Source organism: Sceloporus undulatus, chromosome 2, assembly GCF_019175285.1.
Source record: "Sceloporus undulatus isolate JIND9_A2432 ecotype Alabama chromosome 2, SceUnd_v1.1, whole genome shotgun sequence".
Lineage (NCBI taxonomy): Eukaryota > Metazoa > Chordata > Lepidosauria > Squamata > Phrynosomatidae > Sceloporus > Sceloporus undulatus.
In genome coordinates, this window is record NC_056523.1 from 205,759,407 (window position 1) to 205,776,407 (window position 17,001).

Genomic DNA, 17,001 nt, shown 5'->3' on the forward strand with positions numbered 1-17,001 from the left:
GTACAGTACAATCACGGTTGTTTATTTATTGAATCAAAACTTCATTGGCTATAATCTGAACCAAACAAATCATGTTATTTCTTCTTATTTCTATAGTCTATTTATCCACCTGTTTGCTCCCTAATGCTGTGGTTCCTATATACATTATACTTCGCTATTTGTTAAGTTCACAGCTTGTGTCAACCTTACCATTCGCCACCTCAGTTTAGAATCGGTGACTATAGTCAGCCACAAAAATTGGCCTAATGCAGAAATGGGCAACTTGTGACCCTAAAATTGTGGATTTCAACTCATAATTCTCACCATGTTTCCTGGCTGGGTCTGATAGAACTTCAGTCTAACAACATCTGGAAGCCAGCAGCTATTTACTTTGATGAATTGTTGCTATATAGCAGTACTGAATGCATATTTTTTCAACCGGACGGATGTGGCTTAAGGTGGCTTTCCCTGACAACTTTAGGTCAAATGGTGATTATAAAGAGCTGTTCCTATCATAAACTCATAAATATTTTGATTCCTATATGTGCAATATCAGGTTTACCCTATCCCATAGTAATGTTGCTCTGAATTGGTGCATATTTATCCAAGCTAGGGAATATCTCATTGTAATTAGTTACTTTAGGAACTAGCCACATTTTGGAAATGTATTATATTTGCATTTTTGAAGCATTTCCAAGGTGCAGTTTCTGAAATGGCTGCTTGGCTGAGCCAGTGTGCGTTCCTATATTTTAAGTCGCACAATACTAACAGTAATAATAACTTTTAGCAACACGTAACTCTGTTGTTACCTTGATTTTTTTTTAAAAATAAATAATTTTTCTGTTAAACAATAAAAGCCTAAACTTTGGTATTTGTAGGATTAAATTATTTTTAAATTAATAATCTCATAGCACCAGACTTGGAAACAAAGGTAGCTTAGGCGGTTATAGACGGCCCATTTGGGGGGTCTGCACCCGCCCCTTTCCCCGGTGTATTGGGGCCTCAGTGTGTAGAGCGGCAGCCGCTGAGGCCCCGATCCGCGCTTTTCAGGCTGCGGGGAAGCAGCAAAACGCCGCTTCCCCGCAGCCTGAAAAGGGGTGTCCCTGGGGAGGGTGAGAAAGGGGCTGCTAAAACCAGGAAGGAGCTCCGAAACGGAGCTCCTTCCTGCTCCATGTTCAGGGCACACTAAGTGCCATGGCGCGGAGCAAGGACGTCACGTCCGCGCCGCCCCGTCTAGAGGCGGCGTGGCCGTGACGTCCTCACGGCGGCGGCCATATGGAAGAGCCGCCGCCATTTAGTGCGTGACGAGCACGCACTAGGGTTAGGGCAGTGCAGAAGCACCCTAGTAACCCTAGTGCGTGCTCTTCACGCACTAAAGTGCCGGTCTGTAACCGGCCTTAGTAAGAGGTTTTTGGTTTAATGTTACTAGGTAGGAAATTGATTTTAAAAGCCCATTTGAATTAACATTTCATTCAGAGAGATACCCATACATTGTGTAATAAGAGACATATGTTCTTGTTCTTCAATTTTTATAGATAAATGAACAAAATCCCTAGGAGAAATATATTTTCAAAGCCTCAACAGAAATGTTTAATGACCCAACAAGATTGTTATTTACTGTCTCGAGACCGTAGAGAGATGAATCTAAAAGGCAAAGTAGTCATTTCCAGCAACAGAGATAAGCTGCGTTCATGGGTTAGGGGTACGGATTGTAAACTTAGCAAATAAAAGTGATTTATTTCAGATTGTTAGTTTATAGTATCATAGAGTCTCCATTGGTATTCAACATATGACTAAAATGTTTCCTGCACATTTTTCTCACTGTACTATTGTGCCAGGACTTGTGCCTTTCAGTGTAGTTAAGGTTGCTAGTATTGCACCGTTGTGAATGTTGGTTGTGTGGACAGCTTGTCCTCCCCACAGATTCGGAAGACCCAACAGTTGGCCAGATTTCCGATCAGTGCAGACATGGCCTGAATTGCTTGTGTGTCAAGTTTTCTTCTCACATAAGAAATACTTTAATTCTCATTCTCTCTCTCTCTCTCTCTCTCTCTCTGTCTCTCTCTCTCTCACACACACACACTCTCTCACACACACACTCCCTCTCTCTCTCACCCTCTCTCCCTCATTATCTCCCTCCCTCTCCCCCCCTCTCCCACCCCCTTCAGTATAACCCACCTTGAATCCCATTGTGGAGAAAGACAGGATATAAATCCTGGAAATAAATAAATAAAGGGATAGGAGCTCCAAAAAGCCTTAATAACTCGTAGCCTGTCCATACATGACAGGCTGTGGTATAATTGTAGTGTTTCAGCAAAAATGTTCTGTGGAATTTCTCTGAGAGGCATTAGAGCAGTGGTTCTCAACCTTCCTAATGCCACGACCCTTTAATATAGTTCGTCATGTTGTTGTGACCCGCAGCCATAAAATTATTTTCATTGCTGCAAATATGTATTTTCCAATGGTCTTAGGTGACCCCTGTGAAAGGGTCGTTTGACCCCCAAAGGGGTCCTGACCCACAGGTTGGGAACCACTGCATAAGAGGATTCCTGTAATCAGGAAACACTTAGGACCTTATCGCACACATTCTTTTCCCCATTATGGAAATGGGAAGGGGACTCTTGGGGCCACACACAACCGGGAAAAATGGATTTTACCGCACAGCAAATCGTCAACAAAATTGCCCCATTCCATTCCGCAGCACCAAGCCGCCCCATTCAGTGCTGGGAGGTGCCATTTTGCTTGGTCGGAAAACTTCCGATTCGAACATTTAACACAAATAATGTATGCGATAAGGTTCTTAGAGTCAACTGCCTAACAGCTGCATTAGCAAACAATGAGTAAGAAAGGATGGCAATTGCAGAGAAAGTAATTATGTTCTGTGGAACCTGTGCCCATCTTTCATACTGTTGTCTAGCAATCAGGTTAAAGTTATTAACAGAGAGGAGAATGAGACTTTCAGGATCTAATCTACACAAATAACGAAAATTATATACAAAGGAATACTATTGCTCTCATTACATTAAGACAGATCTCTTCTGGCAGGCCTTTCCAGACTAGACCACCTCCATTACTGCCTCCCTCCACTTTTTCTCCTCTTTTCTCCATCCTCATTTCCATCCTATCTGGACCCCACTATATATACAGCCTATAAATCTCTTACTTTTTTATACTATTGTTTTAATGCCTTCTGGTTAATCTCCTTTTAGTATTACTATGTTTTTTATACTTGGGGTGGGGGGATAGGATTTTTTTTAGAATTTTTAACTGTATCTTGTTTATTGTGTAATCCACTTGGATTCCGAGTGATTAAGCGGATTTATTATTATTTTATTATTATTATTTTATTATTATTATGGAATTAGTAGTTATAATATATATTTTACCTTGTCTAGATAAAACCTTTATTTTTCATATTATCCCACACATATGGGATTATTTTAATACTTCATTAAAAAAATCTACTGGAAAAACAAGAGTTCTGTATGAGTTGTTAAAACAGTATCTTGCATCTACAGAAAATGGTGACTTAATGTAAGTTTAAAAATGCAATAAAATTAACATTTCCTCAGGTGAATCACTGAAAATGAATCCATGGTGCAGTACAGACCACCAAAAATGGTGGCATTCTGGTGCCTGTTTTCCTCCGGAGGGAAACCGCAGCCGCCAAACCACACAGCTTCCTTCTGGCACAAAAAGAACCCGAGAAAAGCTGGTTCTTTTTAAGCCACGGGGGGGCAGCGTAACAAGTGTGTCACTGGTGTGCCCGTGTACACAGGGTGCCGCCATTGTTATGCTGTCCATCGTACTAGGGTTAGGGACCGTGTGGTTGCTGCGCGGTCCCAAACCCTCGTACTGGCCCTGGTACGCCACTTATTGGCGGCATGTACGGGCCCATAACAGACCCTTAGAGAGCTGTCATTATCTTTGAGTTTGGTGTGAAATGTTCAGCCTTACATAAATATATTTCTGAAGAATAATGTTTATATTGCTTAGAACCAACATTTCCAACAACTAAAGACAAACATGAAACAACTGGCTTAGAATGCTTGAGAACATGTGCCATTTAAAATGTTTATTTACTTATCAGCCAAGGGTCAGATGGTTTAAGTTAGCTTGACAGCTAGAAGTACAGGCATTAGGCAACAGAAAATAAAGAGATGCTTATTCCACTTGTTTCCCCCATGTTGTGAAAGAATTCTACTTCATTGTCTGCTTTCTCAGCATTTCCTCTGCATCAGTATGAACATGGTATTGTTTTGAAAAAATTATTTCCTATAAAATTTAATCTAAAATTTCTTTGAATATTAAAGCATCAAGTCAGACACTTCACCTTGTCACACACTGGGCCCTACTAGCCCATATTTAGGTTCATTTAGCTCCCCAAATTTCCTGTTTTGCAATGTTCTGGGGCTGTGACTGTTCTCTGGAGATTATAATATTCTGTGTAATTTTTTTGTGCTAGTGTTTATACTCTCTTATTCTAGGTGTCAGTGAAGGCTTGTTTATTAGCCTTCCATTCCAGGCCGTCTCTAAGCAAACTGCGACCAAAGAAAGGAAAGCAAATTCTTGTGCAAGATGTCTGTTTACACAAGTATAAGCATTCAGTAATGAAGTTCAGCTGTAAAATTGAAAAGTAGTATTTAAAATCCTATGCTGAATTTCTATCGAAAACTTGGCTAGTTTCAGACACAGCTACCAAAAATAGTACTAGGTATCAGCTTTTAATATCTCCCCTATCCTTGTAGAGGGAAAAGGTTACTAAAAATCTTTGAAAGATTGATATGAAGTTATCTGACCTTGGCCTCATTCACACATTGTTGTATTTTTTTTTACCTGAATGGTGTGAATAACCCCACTCATGCATTCCAGGTTTGTTATTCACATCATGGAACAACATCTTTCCGGAAACTATATTGGTCCGCATCTCTGCTCACAGGTGCCAGCACCATCCCCTTGTCCCCACACCCACTGGCACCCCTCAGGCCAGCATCCCCTTTTCTCTCCCCACTTTTCCTCTCTCTTTCTTCTTTTCTCCCCAGTGGCAGCTGTTCCACTGGGGAAGGGGCAGTGCTTTCTCAACCACGTGGGCTGTTGATGATGCAAATGAATTTGAAACCTGTTAAAAGCATGGGGAATTTTATCCTGAGTCTATTCAGATCTATTTGCATCATTGCTCTTGCAGCTGACAATGTGAATCTTTTGTAAAAAACAAAACAAAACTGGAAAAATACTTGCTGTGGAAGAGCAAGTCAACTAGCCTGGGGTAAGTGAGTTTTTTGGCAGCCCCCTCCCCTCCAATTGAGTACATTCAGGATGTGAGTAAACAACATAGATTCATCCCAAATTTATCCTGGATTATTTTCATTGTGTGAATAACGCCTTTAACAAAGTGACAGGTATTAATTTCTTCATTTATTTTAAAATCGTCATTTGCCTGTCTTGTTATGAAATCCAACTCAGTGATATATTCTGCTGCATATATTGAACAGATGACTCATTGGCACTGTCCTATAGACTTCGCTGGCGGTCTCAAAATCCTCTAAGCAGCTTTGGATCTGATGATCTGAGACCATCTCTATCACTTCTAAGTGGGCAGAAAGAATAGGCATCATAGTGAGTAGTTTCACCAAAAGGATTCCTAGTATGTCTCCAGGTGTCCAGCACAGGATACAATCAAAGCTGGCCTTCAAATCAACAGAAAACCTAAAGACAAAGATGGAATTTCTAGAGATCCCAGCAGATTCCCTCCATAGCCCTTTAATCTGTGTTGGTGATCTACCAACTATATGGGAAGCCATAGCTAAGAGAGACTAATTCCTATCAGCTCTCCCCATCTAGAGCTCAGTGTCCTCATCTACAATCAGATGATGGATGATAGAGATTTTTGAGACCAATCTGGTATCCACCAGTGGTTCCAGATGCCCTGAGTGCAAGAATATCAAGAAACATGTGGGATGTAGTGACAGATTTCAAGCAAAGCAATAAAAGCTAGTAAGAGATCCACAGGGCAGAGCAAAACCACAGTAAACGAATATAGCAGCCCAAAAATAGAAACAAAGGTCAGCCTCACACCAGAGAGCTTTAAGTGGTTAAAGTTGCTCAGATTTCTGTAGTTGAATATAACATTTCTTAGAAAATTGCACATCACTTACAGTGTGTCACTGCTTTGCATTGCTATAGTTAATCCTATTTTAAATACTTCCAGCAATTTGAATTAATTAAATTTGAATTCATAGCCTGCACTAAATTTATGGAACAACATTTAAGCGTATATCCATAGTAGACAGTTGCCTCATCAACAAGCACCTAGTGTACAATTACAGTAATTCTAAATTTTGTAGATTTCTAACTTTGAATAAAGCACAGAACAAAATGGGCATGCATGGGAAGGGGTAATATTAATAATAAAAGAATATTTTTATTAAACCTATTTGAAAACATCTTTACAGAAGCATACTGATTTATACAATATAATAGAGGTAAGGCCAGGATTTCGACATGGAACTCTGCATTCATTTTGTAGTTTCCTTAACACTGCATACAGCATTATTACCAGGGCTGGGGAGTAGAAGTAGGAGTAAGGAGTAAAGGAGTAAGAGAGTTTTACAGGAGTAGGAGTAAGAATAAGGAGTAACAAAAATATTTTGTTACTCCTTATTCCTGTTATTATATTGTACACGCAACCACCAAAAAACAATTTTATTATATTGCAGTGGGGGAGGGACTGGGAGGCAAAGAGAGACACTTACACACACACAAAAGATTTGGAAAGCAACCAGGACTTTTGACCAGGACTGCAGAGTAGGAGTAAGGAGTAAAGGAGTAAGAGGTTTTTACAGGAGTAGGAGTAACATTAAGAAAAAATATCTTACTGTGGAGTAGGACAAGAAGTAACCCCAAAATCACCACTACGGCCCAGCCCTGGTTATTACTGCACAAAGAATTTCTCATATATCACAATGTTAGTTAACTGTGTCTTAGAACTTTATCGCACAGGCCCTGGAATGGGCCTGTCACATTCTGAAAGGGAACATTATGGGGACGGGAGGCGGCAAAGAACGCTGATTACGGCACAGTGAGAATGCTGCCACCGGCGCCCATCATTCCCATCGTGTTCCATCGTGTTCTCAAGCGTTCTTGAAAATTGCCCCCTCTGGGACACATCCAGAACGTGATGGGAATGATGGGCGGCAGCGGCGGCACGGTCCTCACTGTGTGGTAAACAGCATTCTTTACCGCCTCCCGTCCCCATAACGTTCTCTTTCAGAATGTGACAGGCCCGTTCCAGGGCCTGTGCAATAAAGTTCTCAGATACAGAACATCTGTTGGTTGAAAAGATGCTCAGGATGTTCATTTTAGGATTTAGAACAAATCTTTCCTGATTCTAGTAGACATGTCAGATCAGATGTTTCATGTGCAACTGCTATATATAAAATATTTCACTCGATCCATATTTTTGCTAACTTATTGGGCTTCTGCTAATTACTCATAGTGCTTTATTTTGTTCATTAAAAGGAGGAGAGAAGGCTAGGCTACAAAAGTAGTAGAAATCCCCACACACCAAAAAACAAAATGAAACACAAAAACCCTTAATCATCTTTGATAAGGTGATATGGGGATTAATCATATTAATAGGAGTAAATCTGTCTCACCTTTAATGAATTACTTTTTGATAAAGTGTAGTAAAATCAGCATTTTTCAGAATGGAAACAGAATTATTTAATTAAAAGCTGGCAGTCTGCCATTCCAGACTGTGGATGAGAATCCTCCAAATCTCCCTGTCCTCCACTGCTCTCCTCAGGCCCTGCAAACTCATACCTGTAACACACACACCCATTATTGAGTCCATCCATATGGCATACAGTCTTCCTGTCCTTCTTCTACCCTATTCCTTTCCTATTATTATTGTTTTCTTTAGTGATCCATGCCTTTGCATTATGTGGCCAAAGTATGACAACCTTAATTTAATCATCTTGGCTTCCAAGGAGAGTTCTGGGAGTATATCACACGGAGCTTTTTGGTGGTGGTGTGGCTCAGTTCCAGCTCACTTCCAAAGTGATTGCACTTCCAATGATGCAGTTTCATTTCATAAAGACTGTTTTATCAGACGCCATTGATTTCTATGGGAGCCCCTTGCGAATTGCTTCAGCAGTGTTTCTGAAGTCACCCCTCATTTTGGTAAAAACGGGGAAAAAGTGACTTCACAAAAAATCGCTTCCAGGCTGCCTTCGATTGCACTGCGATTTGGTCTGGTGTGAAAAAGCACTCCGATGCTACCCCCCTTGGCCCCTGTGTCCTGCTCCGTCATCCCCCTCCTCCTCCTTCATGCCATCTCCTCCTCTCTGCCAACCAGCCGATCCCATCATCCCCTGCATCCTTCTAGACCCCGATCTGCTCCCCTCCTTCAGCCTCCCACCAGTCCCATCATCCCCTGCCTTCTCCTAGACCCTGATCTGCTCCCCTCCTTCAGCCTCCCACCAATCCCATCACCCCCTGACTGCTCCTGCATCCTGATCCTGGCCCCAGGGGCACCCAGCGAGCTATCCCATCATCCCCTGACTGCTCCTGCTTCCCGATCCTGGCCCCAGGGGCACCCAGCGAGCTATCCCATCATCCCCTGACTGCTCCTGCATCTCGATCCTGGCCCCAGGGCCCCCCAGCGAGCTATTCCATCATCCCCTGACTGCTCCTGCATCCCGATCCTGGCCCCAGGGACCCCTAGCGAGCTATCCCATCATCCCCTGACTGCTCCTAGACCCCGATCTGCTCCTTTCCTTCAACCTGCCACCAATTCCATCATCCCCTGCCTTCTCCTTCACCTCGATGAAGGATGACAGCTAAGGAGGGGACAGGGAAGGAGGACAGCGTCCAGAGCCCCACTGAGTATGCCCAAGGGTGCCGATTTGAATCGTTGAACCATCAAAGTATGCTCTGGTGTGGTAATACAATGTGCACTCACTCCCCTTTGTTTGAATCCACATCACGTGACTTGCTTGGAATCAAACTGACTTCGCTTGCCCCTCACTTCGGAAGGACAACAGAAAGGCAACCAGGTGTGGAAAAACATGACATTTTAACCTCAATCCGCATTGCTAGAGAGGAGTGACTCTGGATCTGGTGTGAAAAAACATCACACTTTGCATTGCTAGAACAGGAGTGACTGCGGATCTGAGCTGTAACCCCCTCCCCCCCATGTGTGATAAGGTCCCTGGTTTGATCTGTTCAAGGACCCATTTGTTTGTCTTTTTGGCTGTCCACGGTATCCTAAGCACTCTTCTTCAGCCCTACATCTCGAATGTGTTGATTATCTTTCTGTGTGCTTCCCTTATTGTCCAGCTCTTGCTTCTGTCCATGACGGTGGAAAATACAGTGGCCTGGATGCGTCTAACTTTAGCACTCAGTTGGATATCTTTGCTCTTCAGCATCTTTTCTAATTCCTTCATGGCTGCCTTGCCCATTCCTAGTCGTCTTCTTATTTCTTGACTACAGTAACCACCCTGGTCAATGTTTGATGCTAGATACAGGAATTCCTTGAGTATTTCCTTATGGTCTAGATTGAATTTATGTATTTCTTCAGTGCTCATTATTCTAGTTTTCCTTATGTTCAGCATTAATCCTGCCTTTGCACTTTTGTCTTTGAATTTCCTTAATAACTGCTCCAATTCTATTATGCCTTCTGCCAGTATTACCATGTCGTCCACATACCTTAGGTTGTTGTTTCTTCCTCCTGTCTTCACTCTTGCTTTTTCTGAATGTAACTGCTTTTCATGTGATGTTTTAAGAATATAAGTTGAACAAATAGAGTGATGCAGCCTTGCCTGGCGCCTTTACCTTTTGGGAACTATTCTGTTTCTCCAAATTTAGTACAGACAGCAGCCTATTGTCCTTGGTACGGACTTCTACAAAACGTTTTTCAGGGAATAGTGTTGAGAAAGTTTAGGGAGCCAATATAAAAATAAGTAAATAAATAAATAAATTCCATGTTGTGTATTAAGAAAATGATTGTAATTTTATTTTTTATATATTTCATAACAACTGTAGAAATAGTATCAACACAGGTAAAAAGACCACTTTTAAGCAAACCATTCACACAGTTGTATATTGCTCAGGATTTTGTTTTTAAAAAACCACAATTTTTTGGTGGGGGCAATTCACTGTTGATGGAGAGACATATCAATAAAAATTTTCAGAGTTTTTGTCGTGCCATGAGTGTCTTCTCCCTTTCCCAAATTTTGTCAGATCTCACATGCTTAGGGAAGATTTTGGAGCAAAAACCAGCTGGGGAGGGAAAGTTGAAACATCTTTCACTTCTGTGTATTAATCTAATTTAGACGAGGCCCATATGCACTTATCAGGGAGCAAAAACAAACAAACCAAAAAACTTGAGTGGCACCATGTGTATTTAACATATTGCATATTTTAAATTTCTCCAGACAAACAAGTGAAAATGTTCTGTAATGTTGAAGCAAAAGTGGGAATGGCAGCCCTTCTGCAAATGGTATTGTTACAGAATAGAGCAAAATTATATGCAAAGTTTGGGGGCCCTTTCATACTATCATTTTTTTTGTACCTTCAAATTGTTTCCAACTTATAGTGACCCCAGGGTAAACCTTTCACCTCTTCAAGTTTTGCTCAGATATGGTTTGCCATTGCCTTCCTCTGAGGCTGAGAAGAAGGTCCCAAGGCCACCCAGTGGGTGACTATGGCTGATTTGAATCCTGATCTCCCACAGTCCTAGACCAGTACTTAAACCACAATACCTTTCTGGCCTTTCACATTACAAAATGCTATATGATTCCACTTTAACTGCCATGGCATCACAATGCTATATGATTCCATTTCAAATTGGTATATATGGCCTACTACAGGATGACAGTTAAAGTGGAATCATAATGCTATAATGGTATTATCTGAAAGGCTTCTGGGACTCATAAGAGAAATGCAAACATTATTTGGAAAGCAATACCCAAAGCACAAAGATTTGTATTTTAATCTAAAGTGTACCCACCTGTCAATGAACAGGGTCTTCACAGAATGGTATCTTCAACAAATAGTTTGTATATCTGAACTCAGTCCATGGAATCCACCCCCCATGTTTGTCTTTTTACCACATAACACAGACTTTTCATATAACATTCTAATTTTGTGTTCATTTATCATGGGAATTGAAGAGCATTGGCTTCCTTTACAATTTGCTGACTTATAATTGAGTTAAAGACTTCACATTTTGTATAATGCTAGAATAATTTACTTTTTCGTTTAGTACTGTTGCTTGGTACAAGGAAAAGTATGATATCCAATATGATCTGGAAATGCTGTTTTTTTCCCCTGAAACCTCCAGAGAGAAAAGCAAAGCTACGTAACAGTGTGTGGTTGCCTAAAAACACATTGAAAGTTTACAAAAGCAGTGATCAGGGAAGCTTCCCCCCTCCCCTGTTCTTCCATGTCCTCCCATTGACCCTATTGTATTTGGTACAAGTGTTCCTTGACTTGTCTTCGAAAAATGATTGAGGGGAAATCACAAATTAAATTTCATGGAAGATCCATCTTGGATTCATGGAAATGGTCAACAGACATACAGGCTACAATTCCAAAGCCATGAATTGCACATACATTCCCTTTTTCATCTTCAGCAACCTTAAATCCTCAGATTATCACAAAGCAGTTGTGGAGCATGAGTACATGGGCCAAGATAGTTACTGTATATGCTTACTTTTGTGTCCCAAAGCAATCCATCTACTTTGCCTTGCCATTTGTCTTACCAGTCGTCACAAAGAAAAGTTGCCCAAAGCAGGTATACTTCCAGGGAGCCCTTGGAAAACCTGGCCAATATATCCTCCAACATTTCACAGGTGAAAACTGTGTGGTCAAGCAGTATCAGACCATGGTCAAAGTGGCAAATGTTAGTAATGAGGAAGAATACATAAGCTAGGAGAGGTTGCAGCAGTTCACATTTGCTTGAGTCTACAGTGAAGGGAAAGATTCTGCCCTTTCTCCTTTCTCCTTCTGCTAAGTTACATTACAAATTACATTTGTGGGGTGGAATTCTTATTTGAGGCACTCTCTGGTTGTGCCAGATTTAAAGCCAGGAAGTTATTGGGCACATTTTCATGTGCATCCAAATACCTAATTCTGTGCTGAAGTGATACATACAGTCTCAATGATCAAACTTTTCATGGGACCTCACTCTTAGGGATGGCTCCTCAGAGCAAACTAAATGAGGCTGGAGGAAGGTAGGAATCATGGAACCCATGTGGCACATATTGGCTTTAGGGAGGATCTTGTGTGGCCATTGCCTCCTAGGCCCCAATAGTCCCCTAATTTTTACTTCAAAAAACCAGCCACAAAATATACCCATTTCTGGCTGAAATAGCCTCTGGAAGCATAGTGTGTTTATCCTTTTTTCCTTCTTTCTTGTTCTGGAAAATGTTTTTCCCTCTTTTTTCATTCTTTCTTGTTTTGTGTGTGGTGTGTGTGTGTGTTGTAGTTGAGATTCCTCTCCATGTTAGTATCCCCTTCTACTTGGTATGGGTTTGGTGACACTGCTGTTAGAAGGAGCCCATCACTTGCTTTAGATCTCCTGAAGTGTTTGAGTTATCAATGTTTGCTCAGTATTAAAAATGTGAGAGCATGCTAATTGGTTTCTAAGCAGTGCAAAGCAGATCGTGAAATGTTTTAATCTGACCAGTTATTAGCATCAGGTATGGAATATGTCATGTAAGGATTATTTCCCACTTCTAATTAAGTTCACTGAATAAATGCATTTTTAATATGTAGTTTCTAATGTATTAACCTCTTAAGCATGTTCTTTTTACATTGCCCTGGAGCATCCTTGAAAATGCAACTGAGAGAACAGTACTCTGTAGATACACCAGTTAGACAGGAAGAATGAAATGGAAAAAGAATTGGCAAACATAATCAGAAACACACAAGGATTTGTATGAGATGAAATTGCTAAACACACATGTTAGCCAGGTTTCCTGCAAGAGTCATGGTTAACTGTACAGGGAACCCTTCCCACCTGTGCAAGCTTCATTTGGTGGCATGTTACAGATGGCGGACAGCCATGCCTCAACTCATTCAGTGGTGGCAGCATGTGCACAAAGATGTCAGTGCATCCTCACGCATGTAACAACATTAAATTATATGGGTATGGCAGTTTGTGGGTGTCAAATCCATGGATCACCAGCCCACTGATATGGAGGATGCACTATATCATAAAACATATTGTTGTAGGCTGTGAATAAAAAGCATATATGTATTTGATATTACTTCTGGCAAAGCAGAATGGGGTGAGCCCGTGATCTGGGTAGAAGGGAACCAGTCACACTAAAAACTTATTCCAGGGTAGCCATGTTGGTCATATAGTAAAATAAAACAAAATCCACAAAAGACTGATACTTTTATTCATCAACCAAAATATGTTTTGTGCATCTTAGTTGGCCAGTAAAGGTACTGGTCTTTTGTGGGTCACACTAAAATGTTTCGGTAAGCTGGCCTTGACTTGTCCTGTGTTACATGTTTTTTGCTTTGTAGCCTGCCCACCAGGGACCTACAAGCCTGAAGGTTCACCAGGTGGAATAAGTACCTGCATCTCATGTCCTGATGAGCATCACACCTCGCCTCCAGGAAGTACCTCTGTTGAGGACTGCATATGCAAGGAAGGGTATCACTCTAAAGGCCAGGCTTGTGGAGGTAAACTGTCCATAAAGAAATAAATTAAATACAGATGCTGATCAACATTTCTTTCAATTTGTTCATGAAGTTACCCACAGAGATTTGTTCCCTCAACTGATTTGTTTGCAAGTTGGGTTGTCAAGTTGGGTACAGGATGAGACTCTTGTTATTCTAAGCCTGAACAGAATGAGAACCTGGGTGAGGTACCATAATACTCAGTAAAACCAGGCAAAGGTATGTGTCCCTCCCTTACCTTGATCTTTCAGCCATCTAACATGGCTTTTGCTTCCCCAGTGGAGAGTTGGGCAGGAAGATGAGAAGCACCAAGCTCTATTCTTATCACTGGCACCTCTGCACTCCTTCGCCATTCTTAACCAGGAGACAGGAGCCATGTTGGAAGGGAATGATTGTGAATGAAAGTCTGAGGTTGAAAGAGAAGGGAAGATTTTCACCTGGCTTCACAGAATTTTATGGTATATTGTCCTCTTCTCAGTCTCCTTGGATTACAAGAGGACTGTCCTGTATCCAACCTGGCAACCCTACTTCCAAGCCTGACCTCTTTGGAACCTACACATATTGCAGAGGATTCTGGGGTTCATGGGCATGTACACTCTCAATCCATGACCAATATCGGCCAAGCCTAGAATCCTGCCAGATCTCTCTTGTGTCTATCCATAATGAAGGGAAATCAATAGAGAGCGGCAAAAATTATTTTAGAGACCTTTTGTGCCATTTATTAATTCACATCAGAAAGTGCTGGGATTCCTAAGAACACATGTTAAATGCTCCTTTAAGCAAAATGACTGCTATAATGTTGTAAATTTTATTTTGTTCTATTAGCTTTATTATAGAATGGTAAGACAGTGTAAATTTTTGGTGAAGCATACAGTATACTTAGGGATGATAAGGAAAGACAATAATTAAGGCTGCAGCACTACATGCCAGGATGGCCAACTTGTAATGCTGCAAATATTGTTGGACTAGAACCCCCAGTAATTTCTCATTGATTGTACTAGTTAGGGCTGATAGGAGCAGTCCAAAAATATGTGGAGAGCCACCTGTTACTTACCCAACTATTAACTAATGAGAGAAAGCCCCTTTGACAGAGGTGGTCTTTCTTCGGAATAGATAGGCATATAAGTGTGCTGTCAATTGTCATTACCAATTTCTAATTGTTTCTTTCTCTGCATAGTGATCCATTGCCCTCAGCTTCACCCCCCTGAAAATGGCTATTTTATCCAGAATGTCTGCAACAATTATTTCAACGCTGCTTGTGGAATCCGCTGTAAACCAGGATTTGATCTTGTGGGAAGCAGCATACGACTTTGCCAGCCAAATGGCCTGTGGTCTGGTTCAGAAACAACATGCAGAGGTAGGGAGCTTTTTACTTTGAAAAAACAGCTGCTTTGGCTTTGTTACAATTATATTATATGTCACACACTCCTGTGTATTGTGGAGGATCAAGAAGATTACACCTATCTTCCTGCCTTATCAACCATCCATGAAGTGACTGCAGGTATGTGTAATGTAGGCTTGAACTGTGGATTTAATGTTGCAAAATATGATTAAGGAATCAAACACATTAGGGAATCTGAGTCATGATGCCTACAGATATTACAGTAAATTTTGTGTACATTCTATCCAAATATTACTAGCATATGTTTGCTATCTAGTACTCTCAAAGAGGGTACAGAAGAGAGATTAGGGAAAAGCAATAGTTCAGCCGGGCCTTTGTTAAAATGTTTAGCTGAACAGCAAAAATTCCACCTATCATGTGTCAGTGTCTTTCTGTCTATGCATGTGCATGTGCACTTGACTCAAGCACTGTGCATCATCACATGTAGCCTTTATAGAAAAAAAAAAGATTATCAGGTTTTAATGAAGCACTACCCCTTGCAAACCATAACTTCTGTGAGTTTCATATGTTAAATTTTGAAACAATAGGAGAATAAACCCTTAATACAAAAATAATCATGTTGCTTCAACAAAGAACATTATGGAAAGCAATCCACTTTGTCCTTCTGCAGTCTTACATATACTTCCATTACTGTTGCTAACATCCAAGTGAAATATAAAACTGAATATTACTAAGGAAATTCTGGCTGATATCATGATATCAGAAATGTTCTGTGGAACCTCATGTCACGCTTAATCACAGGATTTTTCATGCTACTGTTACATTCATTCAGTGTTTACTCTGAAATCACAGAATGACTTCTGTGATTGACAGCAAGTATTAAAAGAACATGCTCCGTATGCCCACAAGCAGATATGCCAGTACAGCAATTTCCAGAAAATGTGTGTGTCGTGTAAGAAGAGAACCCAAAGATTATCAGATTATCAGCTACTTCTAAAAGAGCTTTGGCCCACAGGTTATGGAACAATCTGCTGGAAGAGATCCTTCTCATTACGACCTTAGACGCCTTTAAGAAGGCACTAAAGATGGATCTCTTCCAACAGGCCTACCCATCTGACCTTCTATAAAGAACTAAATAAAAGCCACCCTGTTATGATTATATATTAAAAAGCCAGCCTAAATGCGAAAGGAAAGCAGGGAGTAATGTAGTAATTTCTCACCCTTTTGCTGAATTGACATCATAATGCCCACAAGTGCATCAGTAATTCAGAACCCAAACAGACAGGCCAAAATAAAGCTGCTTTGGGTCACATTGGAGGAATTCTGTTTAAATGACAGATGCATTTTAAGAGGCCAGAAGCTGCACCAAAGCTGTGCTCCAGTCCTTAGGACTGGAGCGTGGCTTTGGCATGGCTTCTGGACTCTTAGGACACATGCATCATTTATTTAAACAGCATACCTCCAAAGTGACCTGAAGCAGCTTTGTTTTGCCCTGTCTATACGGGCCCTCAGAGAAATATGGAAACCATCACAGTGGACCATGTCTAAAGTAATCATTTCTTAACTGTGATGGTGAAGCATGGTTATATAGCTGAATTTGAGCATTAGTGGTCACAGAGCTGGAAAGATTGTTGTGCAATGTACAATGTAGCAACAAAGTACTCTATCACAGAAGTATGACCACTATGAAAAGAATGAAAAGTTCCTTCTAACTAATTTCTGTTTTACTTGGTAAGGAAATCCTTTTTGCTTAGTGAGCTAGAATTCTAGTCAGTGATGCAGCATGGAGGTAATAAAGATTTACAGGACTCTCAAATATTTGGCATCTAATCTAAATAGTGATAGATAACACTGCCGCAAATTCCTGAGTTTATAGTTGCAAAACAACAGGCAAGCAGTTGAGAAATTTACATGCAACAGTGTATCTCTGGATATTGGTCTCCAGAGTGTTATAAAGGTATTATAAGTGCCCTGGCAACTGGCAT

General features: G+C 40.9%; 1 protein-coding gene across 2 annotated transcripts in view; it reads left to right on the forward strand.

Moving 5' to 3' along the window:
• Window positions 1-17,001, forward strand: part of SVEP1 (sushi, von Willebrand factor type A, EGF and pentraxin domain containing 1) — a 153,463-nt gene that overhangs the window by 34,734 nt on the left and 101,728 nt on the right. For both annotated transcript variants that reach the window (XM_042451284.1, XM_042451285.1), the window contains 2 exons: window positions 13,519-13,677; window positions 14,852-15,031. In XM_042451284.1, coding sequence (XP_042307218.1) covers window positions 13,519-13,677; window positions 14,852-15,031 — 339 coding nt within the window. The remainder of the gene's footprint in view (window positions 1-13,518; window positions 13,678-14,851; window positions 15,032-17,001) is intronic.